The following is a 25,833-nucleotide window of genomic DNA, read 5'->3' on the forward strand; positions in this document are numbered from 1 at the left end:
GTAAAAATATTTTTCAATTAATATTTTCCCCATAAAATATTTACAATTCTAACATATCTATTTGATTTGATTTAAAGTGTTTATGATTTTTACATTTTGTTTACCGTAGTTTTTTTTACAGTGGCAATACAAGGGTATCCTGTCCAGTCAATGAACCAGATTTTTTTACGTTGTCAATACGAATTAATATAAATATTTTTCTACAGTAAAATTCATTTATAGTAGTAAATGAACATTTAAGTACAAATGTTTATAAGATTGAGTTTAATCTTGTACAATTGACAATTACATCGAATTTCTACTAGAGGTGGAATAAAAGAATGATATGAAATGAATAGCAAAACAAATGCCATTCGAATTATTATTAAACAAAATAAGGAATATACAGTTGTACTTGGTTATTACTAGGAAGGTTGGACCGGCTGAATGTGCTCGTTATAAGCGGTACTCGTTATATCAGAGAATAGGTATTTTTATTGTCGGCGAAAACAACAATTAGACACTTAATTAGTGTCATAAACGTAATCTGTCCCCGGCGGCATCCTGTCCGATCGGATTTTATTGCTTAGGGTCGAAATGTCTTTAAACGATCAACACATTACCAGTATTTTAGCTCGGTATATCCGATAAGTATCTCGTTATAACAGTGAATAAAAATGTACGGAGAAAATCATATACCAAATGTCAACGACTGTTTCCTCATTACATCCGAGATCTCGCTATGTCCGAAATTGTAATAACCGAGTTCGACTGTAGTTATAATTATGACAATGTCGATATTATATAGACATCCCAATTCATTTCGTTTCAACCATGTCCGATCCTAATGGGTTCATATGGGCCTCCACAGAGTGGACGGTTTGTATTAACTAACTAACTATATCTGAGATAAGAATAAAGTAAGACACGCAACGAATTGAATAAAAAAGAAGTTGGAGGTAAGAAAAAACGTAAATAAACATGCGAACAAATCTTGATAAGCAAACCCAAGGACAAAATAAGTGACAAATTAAAAAAAAAATTGTAAAACGTAAGAAAAAAAATTAGAATTTGAAGTAAGTGCACCACTGATTACATAATATTCTAAGAAAAAGACAGAACGTTATTTCTTTGAAAAAATCTAATGTCGATTTTAAAGAACAGTGCAAGATAAAATAAAAGATAGTTTTATTTATTTTACCTATAAATGTGTAAGTGAAATGGATTTGGAGATATAAAAAGAAACCTTATTGGCCCAGTGGTTTCTAGGTGTGGACTTTTGTAATTCCCTGAAGATCTCGAATAAATAATTAAAAATTATCAACACCTATACCATATTCCTAGGTATCTACTATGATTGAAAAGTAGATCTTAATTTTTTGTATTTATGATTGCTTCATAAAAAAACAATATTTACGACTTTATGATGTAGCAGATAAATGAGCAACTAAATAGTGATCCAAATATTATGAAAAGTTCAACTATCAAAGCATCACGGCATAAAATTAGTAATACCACGGTTATACACAATTTATTGTACCTACCTATTGTTATAATTTTCTTAGTTCATTTAATCGTTTTTAATTTAATTTATTTTCAAATTCACCTCTTATGTGTTCATTCACTGAATTGTTTACCCTATATTTTATGGAGACTAATAATAACTTCTATTTTCTACATACTAAATTATCAACCTCCACTTTTTGACAGGACGGCATACAGTTATATAGGCACGTAGATAATAATTTTAAGGCCGTAGACAGGAATGAACGTTTGATGGCCCAAATATAGTACAATAGTATGTATGTAATTAAAATTAGGGTACAAGTCGGTTATCCTGGATACAGCGGCAAAGACATTTTGAAAATAGCCTATATACTGGATTATTTGTTAGGATTACCTAATCTAACTTAAACTAACCCAAACTAACAAATAATCCAGTATATCGGCTATTTTCAAAATGTGTTTGCCGCTGTATCCAGGATAAACATATAGAACAAAAGTTAGTAAAGTGGAAGTTTGTCGAGGCTGTTTTGATCGGGTTAATTTGTCTTTGAATAATATTGTGACTAGAAATTTTAACAATTCTTATTATTTTTAACATTGTATATTGTTCATAATTTTCGCGACTACCACGTGAATAGACGATTTTTTTTTAACTTATAACATTTTAAACACTTAACATAAATATGGATAAATTGTACAGTTACTAGACAAAGATTAAATTTGATGTGTGTCAGAAGTATCTTAGGCATTTTCGCTCGTATGCTTTCTTTATATTATTATGAAACTATATTTATTTTAAAATCGCTTTATAAAAGGTAGGTACGTCAAAACAGTAATAAATATCTGAAATAATTACACAACACTATTTCAGAAAGTGGAGGTTGATATATGTAGTCCATTGACATATGCTCCAATATCGCAAACAAAAATTATTGACAGCAGAATTAACACAGTTTTTGTCTTCGTACCTGGCGAACCTTTATTTTCAATGTATGTGTGTGTGTATGTATTTTTTAATCTATGCAAGTACTGTTTCAAAAATAGTTCGATTTATTTCCGCGTTAGCAGCATATGTTGATAAAGTCTTGTCAAATATTCATTTTATTTACAATCGATTCGTTAATATACAAAAATACAAGATTAAATTTAAATAACTAGCCTAAAAATTATTAAATAATATTTTTAATAGAAACGCTAATCGTTTTTTGCGATAAATTAAGTCTGAACCGAGATGTTTCGATTTTAATTGCATGCTTTCTAACCTCTAAATCGATGTTTTTTAAATTTGAAAAAAAAGATATAAGGATATAATAAATTCCAATTAACGTTTAGCGTTTGCCTAGGTAATAGATTTACGTACATTTTTATCGTAATTTTGATAATAAATCTTATGTCATTCATTCTTACCACCCGATAGAAATGTACCGAATTTGACACGTATTTTTGGTATATAGAACTCCACGATACATCTTAATTTTTTATTTTATTTTTCTCATTACTTTTGAATATATATTTACCGATTAATAAACTTTTCTAGCTATTTTTCGATAACAACTTTACCTAGAGACATCACCTTAATAACTATTTCTTGTAATTAATCCGTTAATATAACTTAATTAATATATCTACTGAGACCGATCGGTGATACGTTCTACTTGTACATGAATAAAGATATGTAAGTACATTTTTTATTAATCTTATTTATGAGAAAGCGGATATGAAAAAATATTATCTTCTAATATATAAAAATCAATATTTGTTTGTTTGTTCGTATTTTATGCGCTGCCGTATCGTTCATCCGATTACGATAAAACTTTGTCAACTTATTGCTTGCACTTACTCGAAGGTTATAGCTGTAAACTGTAGTGAGTTATTGTGTGCACACCCGCAAAGGTTTCTAAATTAGAAAAACCATCTTTTTCTTCTTCTTCCTCATTATATCTTCTTTTATTCGTATGGTTCCTATACCATTCATCCGATTGCGATGAAACTTTTGTCAGTTGTTATGCGCACACCCGAGAAGGTTTTTAAATTATTAGTATTATATAAAATACAAAGTTTGTTTGTTTGTTCCATCCAATTTTGAATTTTTTACTACATATTAATAACCTTTGCATATTTTCGATTCGATTTTAATTTAGTGTTCTTTTGTTTGACCTTTACTCCTATTAGAATTATTTTCATATTGCCATACTTGTATTACACAAATATTTTAATATTATAAAAATATTTTAATTATTATGATTTTTTAAATATCCAAGATAAATATATCCACGAAGCGACCCTGTACGAAGCCGGGTACTTCAGTTTGTATATTATAAAACAGAGCGTAATCCAAAACAGTCTGGAAAACTCCAGTACATACAGATTCGGGTTTTCTTCCACCAAATTTCTACAGTCAAATATGGTAGTCCAGTGGTTGTGGCTCTATAACATTTGACAAAACTGTGCATTAAGTATAACGCGACCCCACTAAAATGTTGTTCAGAACTTTACTAAGCGCAGAGCATTGTTGCATAACCTTTTTATCATTAAGGCTATTTTATTCAATACTTTATTGTGCATTTACTGTATAGGGAATACGTATATGTTTGAAATTAAAAAAAATACTACAATATGCAAAGAGTGTAGGTTAGTTTTTGAAAAATAATTAAACCCTGCGTAAACTACGCAACAATAAACAATTGTCAAAAAATAGATGTGTTTCTATAAAATATCTAAACGTATGCCATTAAATCATACATAGACTTAGATACTTTATAAAATGGAAGACTATTTTTTTATCTAAGTACTTAGATTTGGTTTAGCTTCTAATATTATGTATTCTTAATACAACAAAAACAATAATAATTATGACTGAAAAAATTTGCACTTTTTTTGTCGGATCGCCCATAGCATACCTAAAATATTATGGTTTGGTTAGGCAGGGTTTAATTGATTTTTAAAAACTAACCAACACTATAAATTGTAGTCCCAGTTCAATGAAAACAAATACGTATGACTGACAAAGTTTAGTTAGCACTACTTATGTGAGACCTTAACAGGCTACCTTTACTCTTCGTTATTTTCTATATTTAAGTCATTTTGAAATTTTTATCGCACACTAAGCTATAAATCGTGGGCACTTAAGCATTTTATATATTTTATCAATTATGTATGTTTGATCCTAAGAAGATCATAATATGGTCATTCACAGAATAGAGGTTGTTTTAATAGATTTATGTTTTTAGGAGAAATGGATATTAGCCACATGTTTAACCTTAATTGGATTGTGATTCAATACATATTAAGAGTTACAGTAAAATTAACGTAGGTAACAAAGATGAATGAATAACAATTTTACAATTTTTTTACCGAAATCTGGTCTAGGTAATTATTAAGATTTCTTTTCGCAAATACATTTGTTTATCAATATAGCTCAAATAATAGACATGACGAGTTGTACACTACTGACATTTAGCTATTGCCATCGTAAAATTTCAAGCAAACTATGTGCCGCCCCATTACATTTCACCAACACATTTCGCAAATTCTTGCCGGGAATAAATTTAATTTATGTCGTTGGCACTCTCTGTTTATTTATGCATATATTTAATTATTTCAGTAGAAAGTGTTGGGATTGAAAATGATAGTTAGCATTACAACGTATGTTTTCGTATTTCTGCGGTTTTCAGGTAGAACGATTTAATATTATCGTAGTGTCCAATCGCATTGTAACTAAAAATGTCGATATTATGTTAGCAATATTTTTTTATATTTTATTTATAGGCAAAATGCTGTATCTATTCTCACTTATGCTACTACTAGATACTAATGCGTCAATGACATTGAGCTACTTTACAAGCTGTTTGTTGGCGAATTTAAAAGCAGGCGATTCAGCTACCGTGATTGTGATGATGACACACAAAACTTTCCATTCGCTGAGAAGCCAACAAGCTAGCGACTATTTTGATAGAACGTAGTTCGTTTTTTTACCGGGAGGTCGCTACTACGCTCTACTGCGCAGACGCAGTAGGCTCACACGCCGACGTGTAGCGTGTAAATTTGACCGGCTATCAACTTGTTGGCTTGTTCGATAATGACACTGGGCGACTTTACAGGCAGATTGTAAATTCGCCAACAAGCAGCTCGTAAAATAGCTCAATGTCATTGACGCTTAAGACGTAACTTTAATTTTGATATCATGAAATTGATGAAATATATCGTCACCGTTCAGGCAAAAGTCACCAACCCTGAAAATGGCAGTTTTGAGTTGAGTATGTCACCCGAAGCGTAAAATTATGTTCTTTAAGATACAAAACTCACCACGGTACATTAGTTAGTAAAATTTTGCTTAAATTCGAATTATTTGTTTTTCACTAAATGACTTTCGATAAAATCTTAACAAGCAAAAGTCATTATAGGTGAATATACATTATTGACTATATAAAAAAATAAATCCTTCGTTATAAATATACAAGCAAAAGTCACTATACTATGGATGGTGAGTTTTACTGATCCTTCTTTTGGCTAACATTGTTCAGATTATTAACAAGCAAAAGTCAACAAACCATAATTGAGCTACCTTGCCTCCTTCAAAACCTTCCAGATGTTTTAATTAGCATCAAAAAGTAAAATTACATTAAAAAAATTATTAAGACATGAGAAAATAATTTAATGTAGATAAAACCTTAAAAACATTAAAATCTGATTTTTCCTGCATTTTCAAACTTTCAAATTGCGATATCTCAAAACTATATTTTTAGGGTTGGTGACTTTTGCCTGAACAGTGACGATATTATTTAAATTTATTAATAATTCTGTAGTAAGATGGCAAAACACGATATGTCCATTTTTCTAAATTTGTTCAGGAGAGCAATTTTAAACTTCGAATGTAATACGAATCGAATCGAAAATCGAATGAATGAACACTGGATATATCAACATATATTAACACAGCTTATTTCTCACAATCTATAAAACCTACACATACCATATTTGGATATCTTGCAGATCTCACCGAGACTAAAAAGAACAGACGTGTCATGTTTTGACATCTTACTAAAGAATTATTCTTAAAAAAATACTGTTAAATAATCTGATAGTATTTTTTTTAAAACAATCATTGTAAAATACATAATATTTTTGACTGACAGCGTACAATAGGTAATAATATTGGAAAATACTCTTACATACCATGTATTTTTAATCAAAATCATATATATTGTCGCTGTGAAATATTTTATCACCCATATTTTTATTTTTCTAAATATTGTCATGTTACATTTCACGTGACATGTCTACATTTCAAACGCAGACTTAAATAAATAATGTTAATTTAATTAACAATAAATTTGGCACAACCTTGTTAAAAGTATGTGCCAACCTTGTTTCTAAAACAATGATCGTTAAAAAAAATAGGCCAATGGGGTTTCTTCCCGCCTTTTTGAAAGCGTCATATCAACAAATAACTTATTTCCGCCCAGAAGATTTCACTCCAAGATTAGATTCAGTACAGATAGGACGTGCTCGGTTAACATATAGAGACAGTTTCAACGCAGGATGACGCTTCCTTCTTTTGGACGGGAAGGTAGAAGACAAGGCGGCAGATTCCAGCCAAAATGAAATTCCAGCCATCACACGTAAAACATAAAGTTAAGTAATCATTACCATCTTAAAAGATATACTCTATGTCCGTACCAAGGATCGCTTCTCAAATTTGTATTAAAATTTGTATTTGTTTTCGTATCATTTTAAGTTTCAATGTAAATTGGTTGTGTGTAATTAAATAACACTTTTCACGATAAAGCTGTGTTCTTATTTTTATATTGTTATATTTAATTTGTAAAATATACACTCTTTCAAGGCGCCCAAAAATTATAATTTAATATTTCAAACGAGTTTACAGATGACAATTTATTCGAGGTAGATAATGATTTATAAAGCATTCTTTACAGAAGGTTTAAGTTAACAGAAAGCCGAACTCATACGCTGTGAGATTAATAGTACTAAATATTTCATGTTTTATTGATTGAATTAGTTGGCACTCCATGTTTAACAATTGTGCATATAATTGTTGAACCTTTTCTATTATTATTCATACTATTTACTATTTTACACTTTTTCCCAATTTCTTTAAATATGACAATATTTTCATTTAAAACATACAGAAAAATAAAGATTTTAATTTCTAACCGTAATATAATATTATTTACAAGAAATAAACATGCAGTATTCATTTTGCTATTTATATCTTTCATGAAGACTTATATAACTCGGGTATGTTATAACAGATTAAAAATATTTCCGGATTTTAGATGAAATAAAATAAAATGTATTGGCATTTGGAATCACATCATATCAAAAGAAAGTAACAACACCAGCATTGAATTGAATCGGGAATATATTAAATATCACTGGTCTATACTATCTCAAACTATAAAAATATGCTTTCCTATAAATCTGATTTTCTACTGGTATTATATTATAAGTTGGAATACTAGTGTATCCGGAAACATCAATGCTTGAAAGTATTGATACGTATTTTCGTATCATCCCTTAAAATTAATCGCTCTACACTGTTGCTAGGTACATAAATGATAATATTATTATTACAAACACAAAATACATTTAGACAATTAATGGACAAATGTAACATAATAGTGTCAATCCATACACAATACTAATCTTATTGAATGCCAACTTTTGTGAGTATTTCCAATATGATTGTAGTTTAGTTTTTAATTCTTACACTATATAACATACCTATTCTAAAAACTAATATTATCAAAATCATATTATTTACTGTAGTATACCGACCTTATATTTTTGGTGCACTTCTCTGATAAACCCGTATCTGTAAACAAAAGAAAAAATCAAAATGTAAATATTATAATAATCTAATAAATTATTTTGAAGATTAAAACATGGTTGATTCTTAAATACTGTCATTCATATAATTTTTGTTCCCATAAACAATAGGTTATAAGCTATTCTCTACTGCCAAACTCCAATCTAATACAATGATATTATAATTATATAATATGAGTATCTCAAAGAATTGTTAGAAGCCAAACCCATTATATTTTTTTTCATAAATATTTTCGGCTCTGCTTAAATTTATTGTTTCAGTTAAAATTATGCCTGTTACGCTTTTCAAAATATTTTCAATTTTTCGCATTTTTACGGCATAATAAAATTGACAACATTTACGACGGTGCATTAAACCCTAACCACAACTCTTGAATGGAAACAACGTAAGCCACTCCTCCTCCAAGTTGTCTTAAAGGTAGCACTTATCCGCGCGTAATTCAATTTATGACACGGACCTTCACCTGTAAGGGATGGCATAGCTCACCTGGGCATTATATTCCAAAGTGCACGTTTTGCCTGTGGTACTACTAAATTAGATTGCTGTGAACCTATTCTAAATATCGGATCGATCACTTTCATTTACTTAGGAATACAAAAAAACATAACCACAGTATACATTCAACCATTCTTATGAATTATTTACACTTTTAATTAATTTATAGTAGGTATTAAAATATCAAAGATTTTTGTAAAAAAAATAGCACTACGTATTGGATATCGATATTTTATTATAGTGTTTATGGGCTTTATTTTTATGACATCCACTTGACAAAAAACTATGTGGTCTATTTTGCAGCAAAGGGTAAATTTACCTTTATTTACTTATCTAATAAGTACCTACATGACGTATTTTATTTTTAAAAAGTTTATGAATAAAAAATCTCCATTAGTTATTAATTCCAGCTCATATATATAAGTTTTTTCAAAAACTGTAATAATGCTACTAATGCGTACCTATTCTCGGAAATTTATAATTATAATATGTGAAAATAAAATCCAAAATAATATTATAATATGTTTTACAAATACGTTATTTTACAGTTTTTAAATTTTCTGTTGAATTATTATGCTCAATATGCTCAATATGCTCAAACTTGTACTTGATAATATGAAGTAAATAAAAAACAAACAAATATAGAATATCGAAATGTCATTTTGACATTTCATTTTGATTTCCATAGTAACGCACGCATATTAATAATTTAGTTGCTAGGACCACCCCCTATCAACCAATAATAGTGGATTGGATTACGGATTTATTCCAAAATAACTTTTCAGAGATAACAGGATTAACTGAAAATGAATTCAATTCTGCTTAAAGATGGCTAAAAATAATAAAAGAATGCATTGTCATCGTGTTCTGATATATTCTAAAAGTTTCAAATATCTACCTAGTCGAGAAGTTAGTTAAAAATTGATTGCAAGATTTGTACTGGACAAACAACCACCGGACAAATAAAAATACGAGCTAATAAAAACGTAAATAGACTGATAAACAGTGTTTAAAGCTCAAAAAAAGCTCGATCAACTTCAATTACTTCAACTATTATTGAATTAACAACAATTTTGCTTAAGAATTAATATTCTTTTACTACGAAAACGTATATTAATTTAGTACCTAGTAAGATTTACTAAATTTTGATATTGTTATCAATAAAACATTTTCACACATAAAAAGAATTTAGGAAAATAATTTCTTAGACATTTTAATTATGTTGTTACTAATTAAAATACAACATAAAAATACTTTATTGATATATTCATTGTTTGAAGCGGTTTAAAAACACTTTACCAAAATTAAATATTATTTTTTTTATGTGATTTATGCAAACACGGTACAAGATTATTTTAATTTTTTCGAAATAGTTTTGATTTAATGTTGATCTAAGTTTTATACTTTTCAATTTTAATCGTTTTAGTTACCCGAGTTTTATCTATGGTACCTACATACCTAATATAAGATTGACACACATTATATTATTCACGTACTGCTTATTTACTAATTTTTCCGATCAAGTCCGATCTTAATAAGATCAAATGGACCTCCACAGAGTGGGGATTTGTATTAACAGATTTTGTTTTTACGAGAAATAGGTGTTAGTCACTTGCCCAACCTATAAGCTCTATACCCAGATTCGCACAAAAATTTCAAAATAATACGTGTACTTGCCAGACCCAGAATTAGAACTTGGAATCCACGATACGATATGCCGACGCTTAAGCCGCGCGGCCATCGTGCGTTTACTAAATTAGTATATGTGAATATGACTAAAAGACAAAAACAGAGTCACTAAAACTAATTAAAATAAAATAGAAAAATCAAACAAAATTAAAATTCCATCAAATACATACCGTTAGTCAATTATATTATATTTGTTACATGTTGTTTAAATTGGTTTTTATGGAATATCAATATTGTTAATCAGTTAAAAGAAATGAGTGTTGCTCATCTATACGGAATTGAAGTGTTGACAACTTTCGAGCGTTGAATTATATTTGATGAAAAGCCAGCGAACATAGTAGATTCAAAGCTCAAACCATTCACTATAGTTTCCTTAGATTTTCATGTTGAAAATAACTTCTATGACTTTAACTAAAATAAGCCATATATGTTATTCAATATAAGTTTTAATTAATTAACAATATTATATTTGGCAGTAATTTTCATATTAAAATGAATGCTACAAAAATGTACAAAAGTATTAATATATTGTATGCAAAAATAAAAGAAGATAAGTTTGTTTTTTATTAGTTGAATATGCCAATATAATAAAAATGCATACTTACGAAAAGAAAAAAAATGAACGAGTCCAATCAATAACAAAGAAACATAGAAATTTAAATACAAAGTTTTCCAAAACTAACTCAATTTTCTTTGGACTTTTCTAGTAATATTTTACCTGATTGCTTTCTTAGTCAATACATTTTATTTTGCGAAATATTCAAATTATTCACGTGGGTATTTATATATATTATACTACAAGTATATATTACTTATTAGACAAAGTTTTACGTTAATAAAGCTATTTTTCCATTGTATTATAAAAATACAGTACAAGTACAAATTTAAAACAATATTTATCTCTGATAGTTAGTTTATGTAGGTTTAGTGGAGAATTTTCTGCTCGAATTAGCATTATCAAAAAATCATCCAATTGGGTCCAAACACACATTAAAAATTTAAAAATTTACCCAATACGGGGATACAAACGTGGGATGTAATCTAACCAGTAAACATCACATTGCAGATGAAATTATTTTCCTTCTAAAAATACTTCCAGGATAGCATGAAAACTTTGCAAATGATAGCTGAAAAGTAGGTTAAAAGATAATATATGTGTCAAAGACAAAAGTAATGATAGTTGTAAACTCCTTTGTTGACCCACAATAATTGATACGTGTCAATGACATTCAAATTAAAAGGGTTTTCAACTGCGTCTACCTCTGGCAATAGATTACCATTGACGGAAACCCATGTATGATAATATTGCTCGCAAAATCATACTGGTATGGAGCATATTTGAAAGCAGGCCTGAATAATATTTTCAAATATATTCGCAATATCGTGTCGTATAGGTAAATTGTTTTACAGTGGCACCATGGGTATGGCAAATGCGCCTTGCAGTTGTAGTGGTATTGTTTGCCAGCATTGAAACAGGCATTGTCGTAAGCAATTCAATACACGCGCAAATCGCCTATGGTGCCACTGTAGAATGATTTACCTATACCTAAAGCATAAAGTGTACAACTATCATATTATGATACTAGTGCTAACGTATACACGTGAAACATGTGTCTGTAATAAAAAATAAATAAAAACTGCGAGTTGCCTAATGTTGTATGTGAAAATGGTGGCCATAATGCAGGAAAACCGCAAAACACACCAATGTGTAATGAGCAGGTAAAAATACGCGTTCTGATAAATGTCGATAGTCTTTATTATACAAACGGTAATCAAATATAGATAGCTGATCTAGATATTAACTGATTAAATAAAGTCATATAGTAATACCGGAGATATACTAAGCGACCACAAGCTGCCTTAAAACGCGGAAAATCGACGAACTTATCAAACCCTGTGGATTACATGGCAATGAAGAGCTATTGAAGGCTGGTTCATGCTTATATAGTGTCCAATATAAAAAATATATTTAAAAAATATGAATAATATCATAATTACCTAATATCTAAGAAAACAATTATCTGATAAATGTATTGTTTCTAAATTCAAATTGTCGTATTGCTTGTGTTTTTTAGTATTAAAATAATTATCATTTTATGCGTGTGATACAAATTTTGTTCCTCTATATGCATCTAATACTATATTATGTTCCATTAACGTATATAGGTTGATAAAATTTCTCATCATTTTAACGCAGCGCTGCATGCTGCATCGACGTATCAACGAGATTCGAGCTTAAAAGCTTTGATACGATTTAAAATAGTTTACTTTGTGAAATATGTATTGCTAATATAGACGTACTGGATGCATCTAGTGGCAGAACTTGAAAGATCCAATTAAAAAAAATTACTGATACTATACTAGTGTGAAATAAAATCGTCTATTCTGGGAACGATGAAAACGTATTGAGAATTAATGGAGTTAACTAATGAGATATTACATCTTTGATATCAGTCTTTAAAAGTTATTAGTTAAACAATTGAGTAGCTTAGTATCAAAGTGGGACAAACGCCACCTCCCACTAAATTCATGTTATAATTGATTATGGTAGTGCAAGTGATGCTCTCTCCAAAAGTATCAAAAACGGTAGTTTTCATAGAGATTTTTGGGTTTAAAGTTGGTATGTTATATGAAAAGCGGACTCTTTTCACACATGTTTGTGAGTCTCCTGAAAAAAATTGTAAATGGCTTATGTGCCACTTTATTTCTAAGCTACTCAATTAATATTCAATATAATTTTTAGATGATACCTACCTACTTTTTTTAAACAATGATTTTACACCTGAGTGTAATATTTTTATTGTTTATAATTATTAAGTACTAATAATTTATTATTAGGTTTTTACGATGCATATACGTTTATCGAGTGTATTGTCATTGATAAGGTAAGGGTTTTTTTACAAACACTTCAACTATTCATAATTTGTTTGTTATATTATATTTGTATTGTGATCCTTGACTTAATAGGTAGGTGATAAAGTTTTTACCTGCTTTATTGTATTGATTTGTTATATAAGTTAGAGTTAAGTTAGAGTGTATTTGATTTTTGATGAGTGTACATAATGCCTGAAGATGCCGATAGGCAAAACCCGGGTTGCAAAAACGACTCAAATGGAATAGTACAAAACTTATATCCATATTAATTTACCTACTTATTATATTTTTAATAAATTGAATAGTATAAAATAACTACCGTAATGTATTTATAAGTAAAAATTATCTGACTGATAAAACATACTTCAATAACTGATAAAACTACTACAAAAACGTGCAAACTTTTGGTATAAAAATACTAAAGATATAATAAATAAAGCTCTAATGACGTTCAAAAAGAGTAGAGGCAATTTCCATGTAAAAACATTTTCCTAAAACGCCTTTATAATTTATCACATCCTAATAAAGTTTTTTTGAATTGTTTATGTGGCATTGACGTAACCTAAAAAGAGTATCAAATTAGCCAGGATAAATTTTCGCTAGCACACAATCTGTACACAGAACTGTCCATAAATAAATCTGTACTGAGCTCCATTCTCCGATCAATAAATCACTGACAACGGCTTTCCAATAAATCTGCTAATAAAACAATGACTCTTGCTTGCCCCGGAAAGTATCAAGCCAATGCACTACTTTGACATTTTCTTTAAAGAAAAACTTCTTTTAAAAAATGTCGGTATTACAGAAAACGTCTTTGTTTTATTTGTGATACGAGAATATTAATTAAACGAAGCTTTTGGATACTTCGTTTTATTTTTATTGAATCATTATCAGTCGGGGTCAATTCTTTACTGGACGAGGACTGTTTATGATATTTGAATTATATAATATGTTATCCGCTACTTCTGACTATTATATACCAATTATTTAAAAATATATCTAATTCTAAAAATTTTCACGTAAACGATTATAATCCACAAAATACTATATGTGTACTATATTAAACATATCTACAGGCAAAGCTATAATACATGTTTTAGTTATAAGTTTTACTTATAACTAGCAACTTTAGTAATAAGTTTTACTTATTACTTCAATCTCGTCCCATAAACAAAATATAGTTTTAATTAAAATTAGAATGTTTTCTACCCTATTTAAAATATATTTTAATTTGGAAGGACTTTAATGTAAGCAGTTAGCAATGGAGAGGCCAAGCCTAAGATAGGGTTGTAGCATCAGAAATAAAATAATAAGAAGGCTTTTGTGGTCTCGTGCTTAGGATACTGAGCTTTTACCTTGGAGCTCTAGTTTTGATCACCGGTGAGGTCACAATATATTTATATGGTTTCCTCAAAGCCTAGATTTTTATGTGACCGTTTCACTTATAGTACTGTACTACTGTTTCACTACACTACTGTGGTTACGTCTCATGACCTGTTGTAGTGTTTTACTTATAATATAATTTATAAAATGTCTAACTCTTAAACTAATTTTATTATTTCTGACCAAATGATAAAACGTAAGAAATTTCATAGGTAAATGAATTCAATTTTTTTCTCCATAGATATCTTACATTTTTAAAACTCTTGAGAATTATAAATATGGCAGATCAAAAGGTTGGTGGTTCAAGTTCATCCGTAATGCATTTTCTAAAATCAGTCAGATTTACTCTACTTTTACAATCATAGAAGATCATAAAAATGAATTAGTAATAGTAATAAAATGCAAAGGAGTTTATCATTTTTATATGTCATCAAATAATGATCTTATTTTTCATACAATTTTTTTTTGAATTTTTAAATTAAATGCACAGGTACAGAAGATTTATTTCAAATTAATTTCATAAAGAGCCCTCAGCGTTTTTAATCCCAGTCCTCTTTCACTATGTCATCTTTCAGCTTACGAGCTTTCTCTTTTTTATTTCACGTATTTTTTTAATGCATGTAAAATTTATTATTACACTCGGCCCATTTTCTTATGGGTTTATGATTACAAGTTTTGTACAAAATTTTATGATTTATTAAAAAAACACGATATTAAGATAAGATACTCTTAATTTCTTTAATTGTATTAATTGTCAATTCACGTTGGCAATGCATTATATTAATAATTTTAATAAAACACATTTTTTGTACTGAATCCACTTTTTTATATTAAATAATTGTACCGGTATCGTCTACGTCAGAGGGACATTTTCAACTGATATAAAATATAAAAAGACATTTAAAAATAACCCACGTTAAAAAAGAGACAAAAAATTTACAAATACATCAAGTAGCCTATAAAACAATATTAGGTACCTGCTCAAAGAAAAGTAATTAAAATGTATAAATTGAATATTAAATTTTTCATTAGCCATAATTAGGACCTAGAAACAAATTTCTAATTATAACAACAACAAAAAAATTAAAAGAACATTATGAAGCAATAACTACTTACTTATCAACACGCTAGGTATATCACAAGACAACAACTTTGGATTTCTTAATATTTAATAACATGATTAAGTAATTAATTTAAAATTTACAATATAATATTATTATACAAAAACCACTTTTTTAAGATTATAAGTACTGTGCATACTAGAACAACTTATGTAAATAGTCTACATAAAGTGGCGTGGGGAGGGTGTCTAATTTACTTGACGCTGGAGGCTCACGTGACACTTTTAACAACCATAAAAATTGCTGTCCACCACACTGCTCAGTCTATTAGTGATTTCATTATCAAATTAGTTGTTTTTCAAAGAGATTTGTCTTAAGTTATCTTGGAAAGTAGATTGACGGTATATTATTATTGTTTGAAATCGAAAGCCCATCATAAAAACATCGATTGATAAAGATGTCAGAGCGTATTATTAATAACAAAAAATATAAATTTTTGCTCTGGTGTGACGTGAGGCATTTACAATTAATGTATTGGAGTTTTTTATTGACGTAGTCTAGCTGATCCGTTGCCACTTCACCTTCTGTGGCTCTTTGCGCATTTAATAATATCTCTCCTGCAATCAGGATAATATATTATGTCTGAGCATTCGATGGAGGGCTATAAGGTGGCATGTTACATCCTATAAGGGGTTAGTTATCCTATAAGTAGCTAGGGGGAAGTCAAAGAAACGGGACATTATAAAACTTTTTTTTAAATTATACTATTTTTATAACACCAAACCGGAAACGTAAAAAGGTCAGCTCAACGGTGCATTTTAATTAGATTCTAATTATAAAAATAAATAAAGTAAATAGGAAATATACCATATAGACAGAGAATGTAAGCTTTCTCTACAAAAGAAAATGAAAATCATTTTGTATTATAATCCGTTATAGTCCATACTGTACTTTTGCTTACCTACCAGATAACTCTATTATTTTTTCATTTTGTGAGTCATTGTCATTTAAAATATTTTTGATTAATACTGTTATTACATCGAAATATTGAGATTTTCTAATTAACAATAATTATTGTAATGTTCATTATTTTCATTCGGTTGTATGGTGTTTTTTGTGACACAACAGAAACTTTTATAAACTTTAAAATTTAACCGCACTGGTGGATTTTAAGTTGTGACTTGTGACTGTATCGGTCTTCTATGAAAATTTCATTGGTTGATCACATTACCGATGAGGTTGTTTTGAAGCGAGGAAATAAAATTTATATTTACGATCAAAGTGAATGCATTATTATTTAAGACTATTTACCGTAATTTCAAATATGATTTATGCCAACGATGGCGCAGGAAAAGGTAGCACCTTCTCCCACGTTAAAAGATAGAGAGCAGTAGAAGCGTATGTAGGAAGAATGAAGAAGAAAAAAAAACAATATCTTAAAGTATTGATTTTTTTTGTGAAAAATGTATCCTAATAAAGAACTATTATCTTTTTTGTATTTTACATAAAATAAAAACGTTAAGTCTTAAAGAGTTAAGGAAATACATTTTATAGTATTTTTACATCGTTTATATTTTTAATGCCGCATGAGAAAGCTTTCACGCGAAGCTGTGCATATTGAATTAAATTTAAATTGCATTTCATGAATGTTGTTATCTTATGAAATGGTTTTCAATTTACAGGTAAAGTGACATAAACGTAAAAAAAAACTTGCTAATTTTCTACAACGCTAAAAAAATATTTGGTACTTACAGAAAATCACATTACTAAAATGTTATTTGATCGTCGCTACTAACAAGCCTATGTGAGTCTTAAACACTTTCCCTTTGTTGCAAACTTTCTCTAACGTCATGGGCTTAAGTTATATTTCTGCATAGTCCAACCACATCACTCCAAGTTGTTCTATGCTTCTTCTTTTTATCGTTTATTTTGAAGAAATGTCTGTTGGGTGATTTTGTATTATTCATCCTTTAGTTATGGCACAGTAAACAAAGTTGAATTATCATTAAAATGGCAAAGGATTATTAAACCATGCACACAGTTTGTAGTTGTACCTACATAAGTCACCACCTGACATCTTCTCAATATCTTCCATTCAAAGACATTAAACATAATCGAATTTATTTGAATAGTCCCAACATTCTCACGCATAATCAGTTTGGGTTCAATAAAGGTTTTGTAAATAATTATTTTAGTGACGTTAAAATTTATGAATTGAATATATTTTGCAGTCACAATACAACATATAGGGTGAAGCACCCAATTATTGGCACTTTAAGGGAACTGAGCAGTTCAAGTTCGCACAGTATTCTATCAATTATCTTTCTAAGTTTCTAAGTTTCTGATTTAAATAATATGTTTACTTAAGTTTTATTTGAATACTTCCAAAAACACTTTTGTATTGTGCATATGCACACAATTGTGATATTTCCTGAGTTTGGCCTTTATTCCAATTATTGGCATACTTTTTCCTATTATTGACACAACCTTTTCCAATTATTGGCACAGTTAATAGAGATCCAAAAAAGTGTATTAATCATGCAAATTAAACACGTTTTACACTATTATTCATACATTTATTATTAGGTAACATTATTTTTAAAAAACCTTAAAAGAAATAATGATTATATTTAAATAAATTCAGGAACTAATTGAGATCAAAAGATTCTCAAAAAATATTTAGGTGTCTAAAATTAATTACGTAAGTTCTTATGATGTTAACCGCTTAAATATTTAATCATCATCATTTAAAATGGCTTCAAGTTCTTCCAGCGTGTATGATTTCTTACGACTGCTTAAAATTTTATCAAAAGGATCTCTAATCCCATCATTTTTCTTGTCTTCATCAACTATGGGATTTGAGACTTGTTGGTTAACTATTGGCACCAGAGGCTTGTTCAATCTTATATCGGCCAGTACTTTGATTCTTTTCGTTTCGGGTATCATATTCTCTTTTTTTACATTAGGTTCTCTTTCTACTTGACATTCTCTTTTAGTTGTATTTTGCACAGGTCCGAACTGCAATTTCTTACTCTGTTTATTTATTAACGTTGCTGCTGTTTTTTTTGTAAGGTTTTTCTTTTCTCCATGTTTAGTTTTCACTTCCTTTTGTTTTTGGATTCTCTCCTCTTTTCTTTTCTTGACTTGTTCTTCTTTAAGACTTTTTTCTCTCCGTTTCTGGGTTTCCTTGCTTTGCCATTCGTCTGAAGTTAAGACAAAGGAAACTCTTTCACTTTGTTTAACGCCTTTTCTTTGAGGTGTTTTCGGTTTTACTAAAACGTCACTTAATTTTACAGGGGTTAAATATTCTTTCTGTTGACCAATAATATCCATAATCTCGCATTCTTTAACTACATGTTCTTTGCACGTTGCTGTTTAATCACTTTCTGGAATCTCCATTTCGTTTTTATCTAAAGTAACTAAGTCACTTTCAAACAAAGTTTTGTGTTCTTTTCTTTCAAATTTGTTTTTTCCCATTTTTTCAATAGATTTCTGCACAGTAACTAAATCAAACTGTGAGTTATCAAGGATATCCATAAATAAAATTGGCATCTCTTCTATAGTGATTTCTTCTGTAAGGTTGTCCTCATGTGATATTTCTGATTCTTGGTGCTTTTCATCATGTTGGAAATAGTTCAAAAGCTTTTTCAGGATTTTTTCACTGTCTATTAGAAAGTCTTCGGTAAGAGTTTGTAAGGCATTCAATTTTTTCTCTCCCACTATGTTATAAAACGTATCTTTTGATAGAGACTTTTCTTTGAAATTGTCATTGTTCTTCTGTTCGGTATTTGAATTTTCAACAGTTTTCTGACGTGCTAGGCATTTGTTAAAATTGATTGCATCACAATTCCATGGACATAAACCGGTGGTTCTAAAACCATTTATAACAGTAGAAGGCTTAATGCCGTTTACGACAGCTTCCTTGAGCACAGGAACAAAATCTGTTTTTGTGAGTGCAGCTAAGAGGTTTTCACGCCTCCACTTCAATACACTTTCTTTCCAAGCTTGCTTAAGTGGCCTGAATGCTGAAACATCGGCTGGTTGCAACAATCTTGTTGCGTTTGGATATAAAGCTACCAGAACTATTTCCAAGCTTTTACACAGTTCACTCACTTCCAGAGAGAGGTGCGTTTTGTGTCCGTCAACAAAAAGTAAAACGGGGAGTTGTCTTTTTGTTTTCAATAGATAAGGGTGTAAAACGTTTTTTATATAATCATAAAATACCTCTGCCTTCATCCATCCCAAATCGCTCAAACCAATACCCCAGTCTCCTGGCACATTTAATGTTATATCCTTAGGTAACCTTTTATTCGGAAATATGATCATTGGAGGCGTGGTATCTCCATTGGCAGAAAACGTGAATAGAACTGTTAGAGCAGATTTGGCAGATGCATGGTCTACTTCATAAACATCCTTCTCACCTCTCATTGCAATAACCTTTCCACTTTTTGGGCATATCTGAAAGTTTGACTCGTCACCGTTGAACACGCGACTTGGATCCGAGAGAATGGTAAAGTAACTGTTGTCTTTTAAGTAGGTTTCAATTCCAATGAACCAGTTTCTTATATCTTGCTCTGACACTGCCACACTTGATGCTGTGACTGCCTCAGGTGCACGTATACTTAATCCGGGATGACGATGCAAAAAGAGTTGGTACCATTTATTACCAGGTATTCCATCTTTGAATGGATTCTTTCTATTTGCTTTCTTTATGAAATGTGCAACACTCAATTGAACATCTAGTTTTCTTCTAGGGAATCCTTTGCGGCAACAGTCTTTAATCCATTTCACCAAAGTCTCTTCCTCGTTTTTGGTTAATACTGTACTTGGTCCTGGAAGGTCTTGATGATCTACTTTCCGTAACCTGAACTGAATAGTTCCTCTCGGCACATGAAAGGTTTTTGCGGCCAGTTTTTTACTCATACCGCACTTTACAGCCTCAAGTGCTTTTACCAAGTTATCATGGTTGTATATTTTTCTTTTTATTATTGTGTTGTCGAGAGTCTTCTTCTTCTCTTTCCTCTTTTTCTTATTAACTGGATCCATTTTGAATACTTCAGTCTGAAAATAAAGACACAAGCTATAATTTAACCCTATTATTGGCACAAGCCAAAACCAATTATTAGCATGGGGCTAACATTTGGAAAAAACGAGTGTAACACATTTTTATCAATGGAATTACTTAGAGCCTTAATGATATAGGCTATAGAAATTAAAATCTGTTAAAAATAATACTTTATCAAAATAACCAATTATTAGCACATGTGCCAATAATAGGAAAACTACTCAATCACGATACCAAATGTTGGCACCCTTTAAACAAAGACAACGAACAATTAACCTTAAATTAAATTTTAAATTCAAATGCCTGGCTCTATCCCGCAATCATTTAAATCGTCAGTTTATTGATAAACACTTAGATGTAGACAAAACAGCAAGGCTATTGAAACATTTTCTTACCGTGGCACAAAGAAAATGGCGGAAAAAATCACAAAACACAACAGAGCACTTTTGACGCACTATTTTCCCGCTATTTTGTTAATCCTGGTGTGATGAATGTTGCTTGTCGTAAACAATATTAATTGCTGAACACATTTTTTATACTTGGCAAACTTAACTATGCTCACATATCTTATATTCTTACGTTTACTTGAAGGGTGCTGATAATTGGTGGAGTGCCAACAATTGGGTGCGTCACCCTATTATTTTAATATTATGTTTGATTGAATAATATTTATATTACAAAAAATTATAACCGGAGTCCAGCATGATGATTTTTAAAACTCATCAAATATCAACATAACCAAAGCATATTACAAAATATTATAATAGGTTATAATAATATTTAATATATCATAACATCAAGTATTTATTTATTAAGAGAGTTTTTTTTAAAAAAAGAGTTCAATTTTCACCATCCAATTTGAATCCAATGTAGTGTCAGAAAAGATCCTTAAGGAAACTCAATCAGTCCGCCGGGCTCTTTTTACTTAAAGTCAACCAAAAAAAATCTCTTTCAAGATTGATAGCCAACCAACCCAAGCTAGCTTTTGAAAGAGTTAAATAGATAACCCATTGAAAAGGTCTAGGGTTTTTTATATATGTAAATTAAATACTATCTATAATTTATTTAAGTAGTAATATTAAATAATCGTGGAATATCACATACGCGATACCGGCGTATATTTTAAATATTGTTGTTATTTCACAAAAATTTATGTTTAAACCATTCCCTATCTACCTACTAGATTTCAATTTATATTTGATAACAATACATAATATATTGCAATTAAACAAAATTTGTGCAGAGTGGTTCAAACGGTAAAGTCGTATTATGCACATGCGTAAAATATAAAGAAAGTATCAACAATTTTTAGTGGTTGTTTAACGCCAAGGTTAGTGCTTATCACTGTAATTCTATACCTCCGCAATCCGTCGGCCACGTGGTCGCCGTGTCCGGAAATTTGTACGTATGCATTTCACCGTATCATACCGTGAAATATTGTATCGGAAATATATGGTCGTATATTAAAGATCGTCCAACCTCTTTGGGTCGTATAATACTGAGATAAAATTCATGTCTAAGTAAAACACGGTTTTTGTCGGTTTACAGGAAGCCAGCGGCAAACCAATTTTGAAAATAGCCGATATACAGGATTATTTGTTAGGTTAGGTTTTCATTCTTGAATTCACGAAATTTTTCAAAATCGGAACATTATTGTCTGCAATGCTCCATGAACGACGCGTATTTTTTTCATCTCGGTGCTATAAAGATGACCGTATAAAATACGGCCATCTCTTTCCGATAAAAAAGCTCACTGTGAACTGTGTTACGGTGAAATGTTATACGTACTATTTACATATTACCGTGGTTGTAAATACAACCCCATGTATAAATGGATCAAGGCCAAGTGGACTGTATAGACAGTCCACTTGATCTCATCACCGTTTTTGCAAATGGGGGCTGCATGGGGTTTTTGCAAGCAATTAATTTAAACTATGTTGATTACACCCAGAATAAATATACTACATAATTATCCTAATCGTTACCCTGTTTCAATGTTGTCGGAAGTGATTTTTTTGTTATGAATTATCACAAATATGTTTTTATAAACGTCTCTTACATTTTAATCTATCTGCTTATATATAAATTGAATATCAAAAGAGTATATTCGGGATTCGATCGCGGGTACTATACAATTATAGTAATACCTACCATCAAACAGTCTTATAATCAGCTATTAGTTGCCATATAAAGACAAGTATTATTGTAATATGCTACTCGTATTAATAGTTTAAATACATATAAATGTTAAATAATATAATATAGTACGTACCTACCTTTATATTATATTATACAGATTCAAACTGAAAGTAAATTTTAACGCATGATAATAATAAATTTAATTTAGATAGAAGCAAAGTAAATAACAGTGCTACAAAATAAAATGGTTTTTTATAAGTTACAAGCTGAAGTACCTGGCTTCACATAGGGTCGCTTCGTGGATACATATATCCACTATTTACCTTTGCGGGTGTGCGTACAACAACTGACGAAATAAATAAATACGAATAAAAGAAAAATAGAATGAAGAAGATGATGATTTTTCTAATTCAGAAACCTTCCCGGGCGTGCATATAAACACTTTTTATATAAACAAATTTCATCGCAATCGGATGAATGGTATAGAAACGCATACGGGACAGACAGACAGACGGACAGACATTCATTTTTATAAATAAGATATTATAGCCTATACTCTTTGCGCAAGTGCAAGCAATACGTTGACAAAGTTCTATTTCAATCGGATAAACGGTATGGCAGCGCATAAAATATGAACAAACAAACAAATATTGATTTTTATATATAAGACTGTAACCTTATTAATTTACAATATTTTAGAGTCAAATATTATTTGCAGACGGGCACTATTTTTTTGCTTTAAACTTTTATTCTTGGCTTTCTCGCTAGAAACCTCTATAACAAGGTTGTCCCGCAAAAAAAGTCAAGGCATGTTTTCTTTAGTAGCCACTCTTTTAGGCATGCCTTTAGAATACGTAAGCGTCGATGGGGTAGCACTTACTACGAGTGATAGGGTTTCAAAGCCCAAACAACGCAATCTTTACATCTAAAATAAGAAAAAGATCGTGAAATTTTAATATCATCGATTTTACAACCCCACAAGAATCACGTTGAGACATTAACATTATTTTTTTTTTAATTTATTTAGCGCATTAAAATATAATATTACAATTAGATAATATACATAATTTTGAAAACACTACTAAGAAAATATTATATTATAGCCAATAGAAAAAAATCTTTTTTGAAAAAGTATGACACGCCGCAGGAATCGAACCTGCATATTATGTCGGGTGATGTCGCGTTGTAATTAAAGTAAAACCTACTTTGATTTAAAATACAAAAGCTAATAGCCAATGTTAACTCAATTCAAAAAGCGCTTCAGAGAATATTATGAGAGACATTAATTAAAACTAGCTGAGCCAGCTGGCTCTCGCCAGTCTGTCTCGCTAGGTCTTGCAGACAGCTTTTCGTTATGGTTCGACATGGTGTTGGATTTTAATATAATTGTAAAGTATGTATAGACGGCGCCATAGTTTTCTCTTCGGGATGGATTTTCATTCACGTTAGACAGTTTGACATTTCGCTGATTTGTCAGTTTTACGATTTGCATGTCGTCACTGCTATAAAAATTTGGAGTCGTATGCGTAGTCTATTCTGGAGTCTGGCCTTCACAATATCGTCTGACACCACTTCAGGCTGCTAGGCCTAGCAGAATCGCCGATTGTTACCAATGGCATTTTAATTTTAATACAATATATGTGTAGGTATGTGCATTTAAATATGATAAATAATTATACATCTCATTCGTTCGAATATACAGCAATAATATGTGATTATCTTAAAAAGCGATCCATTATATCAAAATATTATATCTCTTTCGGGTCCCATTTACATATTAAAAAAAGGATAGCAGCATAAAAACAAATTTAAACATTGTTTTATTTCATTGTCTATAAAAAATAAATGCCTGCAGCCATAAAATAATATTTACAAAATCAAATTTTGAATTCAAAATTAACCTTAACCAATATAGTTTTCCAGTACGGGACATTCATATTGAGACAAATGTTAATAAACAATAAAACAATACATATTATATCTGAGAGGAATAGACCAATTCTGATAAAAACAGGAATTTATAAAACCTAAAAATGTGGAATCAGCTTAAAGAGGCCTTCATCCAGCAGTGGATTGATATAGGTTGATGACGATATAAATAGGTAGGTATATAAAATCACAAATTTAAAAAAATATAGCAGTTTATATGACTAAGAAGAGTAGAATTAGGTTGGGATAACCTTCATCCAGCAGTGGATTGATCTTGGTTGATGATGATAATGACAATATTATGAATGGGTGAATATAATATCAGCAATTTTGATAAATATAGCAATTCATATGACCGTATGACTGACAGAAATACAAACAAATTAGAAAGGCCTTCATCCATCAGTGCATTGATTCAGGCTCATGATATAATATAAATAGATATAATATAATATCACCAATTTTGATAAATACAGTAATTCAAATGACATAAAGGAGTAGAATCAGGCTAGGGAGGCCTTTATCCAGCAGTGTATTGGTTCAGGTCGATGATGATAAGGACGATAGAAATAGGTATAATATCACAAATTCGTTAAACCTATAGTAGTAGAATCAGGTTGCGGAACCCTTCATCCATCAGTGGATTAATTCAGGCTCATGATATAATATAAATAGATATAATATAATATCACCAATTTTGATAAATACAGCAATTCATATGGCAGAAAGGAGTATAATCAGGCTATGGGAGGCCTTAATCCAGCAGTAGATTGGTTCAGGTCGATGATGATAAGGATGATAGAAATAAGTATAATAGCACAAATTCGTTAAAACAAACCCTTCATCCAGCAGTGGATTGATGA

At 30.1% G+C, this 25,833-nt stretch overlaps 2 protein-coding genes across 2 annotated transcripts in view; both read right to left on the bottom strand.

Moving 5' to 3' along the window:
• Positions 1-25,833, bottom strand: part of rdgC (retinal degeneration C) — a 350,015-nt gene that overhangs the window by 94,175 nt on the left and 230,007 nt on the right. The window contains exon 9 of the mRNA XM_085959019.1: positions 8,284-8,320. Coding sequence (XP_085815145.1) covers positions 8,284-8,320 — 37 coding nt within the window. The remainder of the gene's footprint in view (positions 1-8,283; positions 8,321-25,833) is intronic.
• Positions 19,213-20,883, bottom strand: LOC147063895 (uncharacterized). The gene has a single exon (XM_085959054.1). It carries the CDS (start codon positions 20,881-20,883, stop codon positions 19,213-19,215), a length of 1,671 nt encoding a protein of 556 aa, XP_085815180.1.

This window comes from Rhyacophila brunnea, unplaced genomic scaffold (genome assembly GCF_057557595.1).
Source record: "Rhyacophila brunnea isolate RB1 unplaced genomic scaffold, BYU_Rbru_1.0 scaffold_8, whole genome shotgun sequence".
NCBI lineage: Eukaryota > Metazoa > Arthropoda > Insecta > Trichoptera > Rhyacophilidae > Rhyacophila > Rhyacophila brunnea.

What these genes read in the sequence shown, in the direction of transcription:
- LOC147063895 (XM_085959054.1), bottom strand. Translation starts at nt 20,883, where the DNA reads ATGGATCCAGTTAATAAGAAAAAGAGGAAAGAGAAGAAGAAGACTCTC.